This window comes from Erigeron canadensis, chromosome 7, assembly GCF_010389155.1.
Source record: "Erigeron canadensis isolate Cc75 chromosome 7, C_canadensis_v1, whole genome shotgun sequence".
In the NCBI taxonomy this organism is placed as follows: Eukaryota; Viridiplantae; Streptophyta; class Magnoliopsida; order Asterales; family Asteraceae; genus Erigeron; species Erigeron canadensis.
Window position 1 is genome coordinate 32,645,681 of NC_057767.1, and position 13,543 is coordinate 32,659,223.

General features: G+C 29.4%; 1 protein-coding gene across 1 annotated transcript; it reads left to right on the forward strand.

The window, feature by feature from the left end:
• Positions 1–1,458: 1,458 nt before the first annotated feature.
• Positions 1,459–8,019, forward strand: LOC122608064 (ER lumen protein-retaining receptor erd-2.2-like). The gene is made up of 6 exons (XM_043781150.1): positions 1,459–1,871; positions 6,204–6,403; positions 6,831–6,971; positions 7,077–7,157; positions 7,314–7,441; positions 7,747–8,019. Exons 1-6 carry the CDS (start codon positions 1,646–1,648, stop codon positions 7,787–7,789), a joined length of 819 nt encoding a protein of 272 aa, XP_043637085.1. The 5' UTR covers positions 1,459–1,645; the 3' UTR covers positions 7,790–8,019.
• Positions 8,020–13,543: the final 5,524 nt, after the last annotated feature.

A 13,543-nucleotide genomic window follows, 5' to 3' on the forward strand; every position in this document is an offset into this window, starting at 1 on the left:
AAAGTATATCGAATTGGAACTTTAATGAAAGGGGACGAAATTTTAAGACTACCCATGTTTTTTGTTTCGTCTAACGATTTACGGTTTGTGAGATAAACATTTTGAATGATTTGGATGAATTTCCATATTCAATTGAAGAGGGAGAAAGAATGTATAGTCAATAATTGCTCTTGAATTCTTTTTTTTTTTTTATGAGTTCTCAAAAGAACCCACCCCACAATTACTAATAACAACAATATTACAATTAGTTTAACTACAATTAATAATATAATATAAAACATTGATATTAATATTAATTCGTATTCATCCAAATGTTGTAACTTCGTTAACTTTTAGTTATTTTGTTATTAGATAGACATTATATAATAAAGTAATAATTATTTTTAAATTAGGTTAAAGTGTATATGTCATGGAAAGTTAAAAAGTGTAAATTAATTTAGACATGTGTTGATTTAATTAATTTTAAAAAATTGAAGGTTGTTATTGGTCAAGTCAGGTTATGTCAGTTACCTAAGAAGCCTAAGTAAATACGATTAAGTATATACAACCTAAGAAGCCTTAAAATATCAAATGTAAAAAATCAAAAAAAATGGAGAAGTCAAATCTTTTTATTTATTTATTTTTTGTTATTTTAATGTTAATTTTTTTAATAATATAATTTAGTCACATGTTTAATAACTTAATTTTGAAAAATTGAAGGTTGTGATTAGTTAATTGAAGTTAGATCAATTGTCTTTTAGTATATATTAATATTAAGATTAAGATAAGATATTCCGATAGTATTTCAGCTCCCTACTAATTTCTCATAAATCTTATAAATTTATAATAAAATGATGTTTTTAAAAAATAATAAATAAATAATAATAATATTGTTATTGTTAATTAGTATAATATAGTACTAGTATATATAACACAAAAATAAAACATATACTATTTATATATAGTTAATAAATACCATTGATATTTAATGCAAGCAATAAATACAATTTTAATACAATAATAATGACAAAGATATAACGTTACATCTTTACTCCTTTATAAAAAAAATGACATCTTTTTATTTTAGGTAATTCTATTTTTGAATTACCCTTAACTTTTTATGTTTTATCCTTAATTAATTATAATTTACACTCTAAACTTTTATTTTAATAATTAACACTTTAAGTCTTTATCTTCTAAAAAATTCTACTATTACAATTACATCAACCTACACTACTTGACACCAGCACAACCACCAATAATACCATCACTGGCACCTCTAGACCATCACCACAAATCATTTACGTTAAGACTTATATTTTAGCAATATATACAAAAACCCTCTTATTTTTTTTTTGACACCCATAGGTTTGTTTGGCAACCAAATAAATCGCACCATATAAAACAACACATATAAATAACACCAACATGTGTCTTTGTGTGGGTCTCCTCACTTTCATCATCAATTCACATATATATATATATATTTTTTGTCCAAAAAAAATATAAAAACACCCATAACGCCAAAAACAACAAAAACCACCTTCTTCGTCGGTTTCTTCTTCCCAATTCCGGCGAGAAAAACAAGAGGGGGGTGGTTATCTTCATCGCCGACGCCGACGACATCGTTTTCGTTCATTTTTGATTAATAATAATAATAGTAAAAATGGGTCGGAGAAGAGGTTCGGCGGTGAACAAAATGTTTATTTGGGTTCGTAAACAGTCGATGAAAGTGAAGATATTTTTAGGGGTTGCATGTTTTATGTCATCTCTGCTTGGTCTTAGATTTCTTGTTAAAGATATCAACCAGTTTTTTGTTGCATCCGAGTTTGTTCATGCAGCTGGTATCCTTGTTCTTATCTACAAACTTACCACCCAAAATACATGCTCTGGTATCTTTCATTTCTATCCCTCTTTTTATATCTATATCTATATCTATGCATATGTATATGTTCTTGTCAATCTTTGCATGTATGTGTGTATAACTTGAATTTTAATTTTGTATGTATAATTGATGAGTTTGATATATATTTGGTGAATTGGTGTGATAGATATGATAGAATTTAATTACTTGTAGCTTATTATTGATTTTTATTGATGAGTATTTGTATTTGTTTTTTATTTGCTACAATTTGGGATTTCATTGCTCATTTGTGTTAAAGTTGGCTTTTTAATTATTAAAATGGATGACTATTGTACTTTTATGCTCAAGTTGAACATTAGAAACGGTTGAATGCAATCGATCAATATGTATTTAAGTTGTCATGTTTTGTTATTATATGGCGGTCACATTAGGAAAGAAAAAATATGATGGTTTGAAACCTGAATTCATACAATAGCAATACGTGACAAGTTGAATAAATTGTGATGCCCATACTTCTATTTGAAATGATTGTTAAGTCACTAATTTTATTCGTTTGGTAATAAACAAAGGTGAAATCGACTTTCGTGCATAAAACGGAATAATTTTTTTTGTTCAAAATAATGGTTTATTGGCATTGAAGTACAAGAATGCGTAGGGGTGTTTCGGATTGCTTGTTAGAACTGCTTATCGGCATTTAACCTATGAGCCCGTCATTGGGTGTTTAGGGGTATCTATGATTGAATTCAGCATCTTTGAGTTACTTATTCCAAATTATATATATATATATATATATTGCCGGTAGAGCAGAGAGAAAAAAATAAACTTAACTTTTGATCTGAACCATTGAAATTAATAAACAAAATAATCTGAGCCTTTGAAATTAGGATTGCATATATGGTAACTAATTAATTAATAAACTAAAAGTCAACTTTGACTATTATATATATGGTAACTCTTTTTATTATATTTAATATATACGTTTGTAATTATAGTAACTATTTAATACTGAGTACATAGTAATTACGTTCAAAATGACTTGCGTATTTTTACCATAACCATGATAATTATATAGTACATGGTAATTACTTTCAATTTAAGCAGATTTTATGTACGAACTAAACATTAACTTTTGATGTCTATCAACCCCGTACGATGTACGAAGGAACTATATTTATTATACGATTGGTTTTATTTTAAGATAAAGAAAATATAATTAAATAACTGATAGCTAAAACTTTTATTTTATGAAAATAGACATTAACTTTAATATTAAATAATAAAAATAATAATAAAGAAGATGCATCTAAGATATATATCCATAAGTTCCATCAAAACAATACATAATTTTATTATATGTATGTTATATATATCTAATAAGAAAAGATAAAGAGTAAAAGATAAATTATAAATTTAAAAAATAAAGAAAAAAGTGACCGAGAGAATGAAGCGGGAAAAATTATCCCAAATTTTATTTTAAGAAAAGCTCTATAATATGGTTGACGGGTTAACTGGTTGATTTCAATTCAAATGGGCGTGTGTTATCGGATCAAACAAATTCGTGGGTCGACCTATCAAAAGATATTATATATTTTTTTGTATTTTTGGGTTAACGGGTTGACCTAATAACCCAAAAGATCAACCGACCCCAACAAAAAAAAAATCAAATTGGTGGATTACCGAGTCAGATCTTACGACCCTAACCCAGTTTTTCGTATCGGTTTTAAGTTAAATTTTGTGTAAGGTCGAGTATTATAATCATAATATATATTACACCGACTCTATATATGTTATATAAAAGGTTTAAGACTTTATTTTAATATTATGCTCGATGTGATAATAAACTTTATTGTTAGATATAAGTCTCTTAAGTTTACTTGGTAACCCGGTCACCGACCGGGTATTGATCTAAAAAGTAAATGAAACTTTTAATCTTAACCATTTAAATTCATAAGCAAATTAATTTAGGCCCTTTTAACTAAAAGTCAAGTTTGACTATTTTAAATATGGTAACTCTTTTATTTCATTTGATATATGCTTTTGTAATTATAGTAACTATTAAATAGATAGAACATGGTAATTATATACTACATGGTAATTACTTTCATATGACTTGCCAATTTTTTATATGTATTTCAGTTAATCCATAATTAGAACATTAGAGCTGATATATAAATTAAATCTAGATGCATCATGATGTATTTTAACAAAATATATAAAACTTAAATATTGAAAACATAGATGCATAACTGGCTAACTGCACACTCAACAAATATATAATACTCGAGATTATAATTACTGTCGGTTGTCTATCAACACATAAAATAGTCGAGATTATAAATTAATTGTTAAATTTTATTTTTGCTTCTTTAAAAAAATTTATATTGGTTATGTATCAAAGTGCATCACCGATTTTTCTTGTGTTTTTTTTAAAATGCTCTTGATTACAGTACAATATTTTACGATTATTTTGTTTTAGTTTTGGAAGTAGATCAATATGCATTAGTTTTGTTAAGGTTGTGGTTGTTATTATTATTACTATTTTTGTTATTATTATTTTTAATTTTTTATTATTATTATAATATAATATAAAATCCATTTACTTTTATAAAACATCTTTTATTTAATTTTCATAATTGAAAGTAAGAAGATGAGTTATTTGGGGGGGGGGGGGGGGGGGGGGGGGTTGTTTGCATAACCATTATTGTCTATAGACTACCTGAGTTAGTTAAGTTATTTATAAATACGTTTTTAAGTTATAATGAGCTTTTCTATTTCAATAAGACTTTTATTAAGCTTAAAATAAGTTAGAAACTATTTTTATAAAGGATATAATATACATAGGATGTTGTGTCAGGGTCAATTGGTTCGAATTGACGGGTTAAAAATACCTAACTTGAACTCCACCTGATATCACAATCAGGAAAGAAATTTCAACCCAATTTTCTCAAATGGTTATTCCGAAACCATCCCATCGACACAGGATAATCGAGCGTCGGGTTAAATCGGTTGGTGGATTAATTTTAGTTTCAACATGTCATATGGCTTGGTGGGTTTGTAGGTTGGCGGATTGATTTCAGGTCAAACATGTAATGGATTCTTGGGTCTTATGGGTTGACATATTAAAAGTTTATATAAGTTTAAAATATTTTTTGGTTGACGGGTCGACTTCTTAATTTGAAAGGTCAACCCGACACGAAATAATCAACTTGGCGGGTTACAGAGTCAAAAATATGCAAGTTTAACCCGGTTTTTTTCGCGTTAGTTTTGGATTAGATCGAGTATTGATAGCCTCAATGTGTTATAATAAATATATATATAACACTTATATATATATATAAGTGTTAAAAGGTTATCTTATTACGATACTCGATTTATACTAAACTTCATCTTTGTATACTACAGGGCTTATACTTTTCGTTCATTGTTTTTCTACCAATCTTATATCTTGTTTTGCGACGTTTCATGTTATGTCTTTCTAATAAACATTGGATATTTACACTTTTATTAATTCACTCTATCTTTATAGACGAACTTGAACATGTTTCAAGTACTTTAAACATACTTTCACTTTTGTTAATTTATTGAGATACTTGCACTTTCGTTAATTCATTGTTCTAACCCGGTCAACGACCGGGTATTGTTCTAGTTATTCTTGTTGTTCAAAAAAAAAACTTATTCCAAATTCTTTATTGCAATACGAACTTTTACAAATACATGTGTCATGTTGAATAGACTACTCTTGACTACCTTTCAAAAATAAAAATAAAATAGACTACTCTTAATGTGGTCTTAAATGGGGATTGGGTCTAATTGATTTTGTAATAAAGTTTTTAATTACCTTTATAAAAAGGATATTGCTATTCATTGCCACTTATGGCTAAGGATAATATGCAGTAAAATGTTGTACATAAAAACAGCCATTCGCTCAAATTAATTTTCACCCATCATACAATACATTTTGCTGCATCATATCCATGGCTCCTACAGCTATGAATAACAAACTCCCTATGTAAAAATCAGAAATATAATTTACCGCCCTTTGTTTTATGCATCATGGCCATAGTCAATAATCATTTCTTTTATTTTGAGTAACAATTTAATTAATGGCCCAACAAAAATGATGGCCCTTTGCGATTTCACATGATGCGCTTACTTTTATTAACGAGCTAGCTTGCCCTTTGTCTTTGTAGGCTTGTTTAAGGAAGCTCTATGGACTTAGTGTTGTAATGTTTGGGTTTTAATTATAGCAGCACATTATAGAATGGAATTGTATATATGTATACATCTTTTTTCATGATGTTCATTTCTTAAATATTTTTAACTTATACTTCTATCGAAGTTAACTAGATGAATTTGGCAGGCCTTTCCTTACAGACACAAGAACTCACAGCTATTTTTTTAGCTGTAAGATTGTGTTGTAGCTTTATGATGGAACATGACATTCACACCATTCTTGATTTTGCTACATTGGTGTCTACTCTTTGGGTCATCTACATGATCCGATTTAAGCTGAAGGCAACTTACAATGAAGATCTGGACGATGTGCCCAAATATTATCTAGTAAGCATAACCCTTGAATTAACCTATCGCCGATCTACTTTTAATCTATATTCTTGCTAATAATTGTTGTATCTCTAATGGGTCAATTGAGTCATCCAAACATAATAGTTAGAAAGGAAAGTTGGTTGAATTGCAAAACGAAAAAAAGTTCTTACTAAAATTAAAATTTCACTGAATTATAATACGAGTATATTTTATGATAATATTTAAAATTAGTATGAAAATGGAAGGGTTACTTTAACTAACATAATAGTTAGAAGGATTTTGGTCAGCGCAATCTGACTTGGCCCATACAACAAATTACCCAAATTGACACGTTAATGAGGTTACTCTACCTGTCCAACCCGCCCAAGTTGTCACTTCTAAAATACTGTTTTTATCACTCATCTAACAATAACATTCCTTCTTCGGCCTTTCTTTACTGCAGATTGTGCCCTGTGCTATACTTTCTTTGTTCATTTACCCACATACATATCATTCTCATCTGAGCAAAATTTCGTGGGCATTCTGTGTGTATTTGGAATCAATTTCAGTACTTCCTCAGCTAAGTATGATGCAGAAAACAAAGGTTTGTGCAGGTTTCTCTGTATATACCATATTATATTATCGTGTTACATTCACCTAAATAAACGTAATCAGAAAAGTAAAATTTTGATCTTTTCGCAAAATGTAGATGATTGAACCATCTACGGCACATTATGTCTTTGCACTTGGGGTTGCAAGGTTTTTGGGATGTGCTCACTGGATCATCCAGGTATAATTTCGTTTCCAGAAAGTCAATACATGTGCATAAAGCCGCTGTCTGTGTACACATAACGTACATATGAGCTAAGTTCAATGGGAAACAAACTTTGAACTTTTGAACCGTAATAATGTAACTTAACCATTGTAATGGTGTGATAACCGTCAGGTTTATGAATCTGCTGGAGCGTATCTGTTCTTACTAGGAAGTGGCTACTTTTGGCTGCCAATGGTGTTGCTCGCAGAGGCGGTTCAAACATTCATCCTGGCTGATTTTTGTTATTACTATGTTAAAAGGTAAATTGTACGACTGAGTGCAATTTAACATTCATTCTTAGTGGTTAAGATCTGGGAGGCCCGGGTAAGATTTAAAACGGGTTGGGTTCACAACAATAAATTTTGGTATTCTTTGAAAGTTGAAATGGGTGGGGTTGCTCCAAACCACATTTTTATTTTTTTAATATTTGTTTATGATAATCTCTTACAAATTACTCAGATTATAACATGCATATGATTTGAATCTCAGTTTGATCTCAAATTACTCTTTATTGTTGTTAGTCATAATAATCTGATAACCTCGTGAAATTTCCTTTATTTTGCAGTGTGGTGAATGGTCAACTTCTAGTAAGCCTGCCACCGGTTTAAAAGAGGTTGGCATGAACACAAGTGAAGTCTAAACTTCATGGGTCAGAAATGTACAATTAGATTTAGAAGTTTTTAATGGGTGTTTCTAAACTTAAAGATCCAGGTTGCATGCAGTCAACTCAGGGAAGTCTATCCTATAAACTTGTTTTCGATTTTGAATGTTTTTCAATATTTAGGGCGACTTCTGTAAAGATTAAACGTTGTAATGCTAAACTTTGAATTTGATGTCATGTCTGAACTAAACACGTATAGGTAACAAAGTAGACATGCCCGGGTAAGAAGTCTAAAACATAACACAACTTAAACAGATACAGTAAAACTAAATACAACATAACATAATCAAATAATTAATGTGCAAAATATATACATATTAAGCACACGAGAAAACTAGTGATATGAAAGAAGAAGTTCATGAGTCTAGAAGCGTGATATCATTAGGCAAGTTGAAGATCTTGAGAATGTTTTTAGTAGAAATCCTAGTCCTGTCGAGCCTGTCCACTATAGCATTACGCGTCAAGTCCAAGAGACTTTTGATCTCCAGCTCCATGGCAGCCTAGTAAAATTAAACAATAAACACATTCCAAATTACACATCATTTTTTTTTTCTGAAATAAGAAAAAAAAAGTAAAACAAGCATAAATTTTGATACACGATGAAAAGTAGATTTCTCTTCTTTAAAAATCTAACTATTTATATTTGTTTTACTTTAATACTTATACTTATTTTATTTTAACTAGAACTTATATATATATATATATATTGTATATATATAAAGAGAGAGAGTGCGCGAGAGGACGTATAGTAGTACATAAAAACGTCGAACAAGATAGTTGAGAGCGAATCCCTGTTCAAAATCGTTATCAAAAAACTCCAAATCTTGTGACAAGATGCTAATTACATTAACAGTTGACTGATCGATCACTAGAACTACAACTCCTAACGATCTCGAAATTAATGACCAATACAAAATTTCTCAACAATCGAAAGGATTTGCCTTGTGATTCGGACAGTTAAAGGACACTAGCCCAATTGTCCACCAAGCATATAGTTGCCAAGGTATCTCTTCTCCGTCAAATCATCAGTCGCGTGGTGATTCATAGCGACATGCATCTTGGATCCAATTCGAAGATCTCACCATGGTCGTCGTCAATATACGTTTAAACCGAAGTTTTTCCGAAAAATGTATCTTGAAATTGGGGACGTCCTCGTAGTCGTCGTCCATGGTCAAATAACATTTGATAATCGTAACGAAAAAGAAAGGAGAGATGCTAGACTTACAAACTAAATACAAACTAGAGTTTACAAACACATACTTCCACCAATCAAATCATTTTATTTTTTATCACTCTTTTTTCTCTCTCTTTTGTTTATTGGCCCATATCACACACATATATTTGTAAAGTTTTGTTTGTTTTTAATTTTTAAGTGTAGCGTTTTCCAAAAGGAAGAGAAACCTGATTCATATTCCTTCATTCAGTCATTCGACTTAAATATAAACGACACGCCTGGCCCATATCCTTTAATTTGGGTTTTGAATGGGCTTTGAGTGCTTGGAACCAAAATATTATAGTATAAGTTGAAGTGAACGGGTCTGGCAGTTACAGGAAGTAGTGGCGCGCGATGTTCATGGTGCAAGAACCGTACTCAACCTGTGGTATTCAGGACCTAACCGAAAACCATATATGGGAGAACCAGACCTAGTAAATCGCTTGATCGGTTTATAAACGGTTTTCAGGTTTAAATGTGTGCATAGGTGGACCTACATAGTTACTAGAGGTAGCCCGGTCTACGGGTCCGCTAGATTCATGTAGTGTAATTTTTTTTTGGAAAATGATATATTATTTATTAGTGCTACGGGTCAAACAAATATGGGATACCCGTCAATGTAACTAATTCAAAACTTTCAAAAGATTATCCTAATAATAAACTCATAAAGCCGTATTTGTGTAGTTAAATGATAAATGAAAGCTATCAAAGGGCCGAATACTCTTAACAATCATTAAAAATAGCCAAAAATCCTAAAATATCGTAATAATTTAGTCGGTATCGTTATTTTACGTCGATATAAGACCAACAATAAAAAATTTGTGCTACCGGTCCCTATGAATCCTGGGTCCGCCACTGAATGTGTGTACCGATATTGAGTCTAAGCATGTGAATAATGAATCATATTCGGTAGGCTCTAATAATGTTTTATATATTGTCCATACTATATGCAGGGCCGACCCAATAGTTATCTTGGGCTAGGCAATGGTTTAAGGCCCCCACATATCCAAGGCCCCTAAATATTTAAGATGTTGGGCTGAAAATGCTATTGAGCTTTTTTCTACACAGGTTTCCTCTCTAATTAATAGAAAATGATAAACAAAAATTCTTAGTTGCGTATAAGTACTATCTAAATTTTATAATTAACCTCAAATATATCAACTAATTTATTATAACCTGTGTATATATATTATTATGTATGTATGCAATATGTAAAAAGATATTAGTACGTATAAAATTAAACCGAGTATCATGATGTAAAAGCTATTCCAAAGCCTCTTGTCCTTTCCTGCGGTGAATATTTTTTTCCTAAAGTTGTTGAATTTTTTCTATTGAAACTACGTGAATGGTAAGTGATCTTATTAAGATTTTAAATAAATAAGGTTATGATAAGCCTTTGTCAGTCCAAGCCCAAATAAAAGAGAAAAGTTTTTGTTAGAGACTTTTGTTAAAGTCCGGCTAAAGGCCCCCAAAAAAGACCGGCTTAAGGCCACCAAAAACTTTGAGCTGACAACGACTATATGTATATATGTTCGGTACGTAATCTGAGCATCAATTGTTAAATAATACTGGACAAATTTTAATATTAATTAAAGACATTGCGATACACTAACTCATATTATAATGCTTTCACATTTCTAAACATCGACAAAACTTTTGTTTCTTAATCCATCTCATTCGATAGTCAATTATGATTTATTGTTTCGCAGGCTGAACGGAGTGGGAGCTCAAAATGGGGCGAATCGTACACGTCAACTCAGCCAGTTCACCCCTGGTTCGTCCGGAGTAACACTACGCCTACCCAGTGAATCAAGGACCCGACGACCCAGATGGCTCGCCCTCACCACTTTAACCACACACACTTTCCAAAAAAAAAGAGGACCGGCTCCTTATTTGATGATTAAATTTCCTGGATGAAGCTATATATGTGTCGCTTTAACAGCTAAACCCAAGTATTATTATTATTATTATTATTATTATTATTATTATTATTATTATTATATAGATAAATGATTTATCGTTTGTAGAAATTACAATTTTGTATGTATTTCTAATTAATAGATTTCAAAAAATTAAACTTTGTTTCCTAAAGTATTTACATATATTAAGTATTATATAAATTACTTAGTTTTGTTTTAAATATAAAAAAGTGAACAAAAGAAAAAATAAATAAAAATCATTTATTTAAAGTGTCACATGGGGTAAGTCGTTTCACCATTAAAAATCCATCAATTTTTACCTTTTTGAAAAAAAACATTTCCTACCCCACATGTCATATAACACTAGTCGTCCATTCCTGATTCAATTCCTACTTCTCTTAGTCTCAACATGATAGAAATCTTCTAAAGTTATAAGTAACAGTTTTATAAGTAAAGTTAGGTAATCAAGATCCATGTATTAAAATTAAGGCTTAAGATTAAAAGATAATTTTTTAATTTTGACTATTAATTTTAATCCAATTGTCAATATACAACAATTTTACCTATGAAGTATATTTTAACTTCAAAGTATTTCAATCCGTCTCAACAAGACAACTCCTCACCGAGAAAAAATGAGGAAGAGTGAGTAAAGACTATATGTATGTTCTTTTGTAACTAGCTAATTAACAAACACGATGTCTACTATACAAAGTTCATTGTTTGTTAAAATCTCAAAATCAACAATGAAGTGTAAATAAAATATCTACATTTTACCTAAAATCAAATTTGATCATAAAAAAACAAACAAATAACTAGAGGCAACTCAACCTAATAGGGGTTTAAAGCGAGTTTTTATTACGAGTTTTTCAAATTAATAATATTGTTCATACCTTATGTAATTGATTTTACGATTACGTTGACATGTTTTCAGCCTAGTATCCCTGATTTATTCACATATATATATATATATATAGGATGACAATCAAATAAGAACGAAATTAAAATGAGAATATTTAAAAATTACATTTTGATACATTAAAAGTCTATAAAACTGACATAGTGCATAACTAATTATCATTATTTAAGTGTTTAACAACATATTGATCCGTCAAAATCAAAAAAATCACGTTTTTTGTTGGATGCATCATATTAATGAATATGCATCCAAGATGGATGCACAAAAAAAACGTGTTTTTTTTCGATTTTGACGGATCAATGTGTTGTTAAACACTTAAATAATGATAATTTGTTAAATACTATGTTAGTTTTATGGACTTTTAATGCATCAAAATGATGTATTTAAGTGTTTTCACCGTTCTTTTTTTAAAAGTGTTCTCACCGGAGTGTTACCATATATATATATATATATTAAAACAATAGGAATCCTAGCATTCTAAAGTCTTCTTCCAATTTAAAACTAATTTTAAACATTGACATATAAGATTTTGTCTAATGTGTCATCTCCATATTTTTTTACTATATTTATCTTAAGTTAAATAAAATACTAAATTCTATATTAAAAAATATATACATATGTGATATTAAAAAAATTCACATACACATATAAAAAAAGAAGCACCCCCTATATGACCACTAGATCTAAATTTGGTAAAAATATTTGACAATTATGAATTTTTGGTGACCATCTTAATAATCAATTCTATAAAATCTCATTCTTAAAAATATTACTTAAACAGACATTCCTAAAAGTGATACATTTATATTTATATGTTTTTGTTTATGGGATTGTGTAACATATTTGTTCCATAAAATTTTTTAATTATTATTCTTTTCATCTCATTTAAATGTTCAAGTTCGACTTGCAAAGTAAATTTTAGTTGTATTATATAATATTCGATGTGAAATATATTTTCATTTATATAAATTTCACCAAACATTATATAACACAATAATAAAAATATTTACAATTAAAGATTTGGACATAAAAAACTCAAAAATCAAACGTGAACATCTAATATGGGGCGAAATCAGTAATAATAATAGTTTATATAGGATGTATTATTTATTTATTTTTATAGAATTACCATATTAAAAAGTTAATTTAATTTGCCGATATATAATTTAAACTTCATTTTATTAATTATTAATTTGCAGATATATAATGTAAAATTCATGAATATCCTTAGGCGTCACTTATTAGTATTGGTATGTTATATGGTAATATCATCTTTTTATGGTTTCTAATTTAATACTCGTGAATATTTCTACTAATTAAGTTTGTGATAGTACGTCAATTTGAAATTACCGCACATCATGCGGGTCAAAAACCTAATATATATATATATACGCAAACATGTTCACATATCACGTAACACATAATTTTATGTCTTTTATTTTTTTAAACTTTTTTTTAATTCTCATTTATACTGGATTAAATGTATAATTATAAAAATATGTAACCTTTAACATCTTTTTTTGAAAAGTAACATTTAAAATCATGAAATCTATATCCTTTGCTTTATTTGTTTTACTTTTGAGCCACTACTACTATCAACCGGAGGCCAGGTAGACTGCATGTATCGCAAAAAACATGCCAGCCTAGTTGATA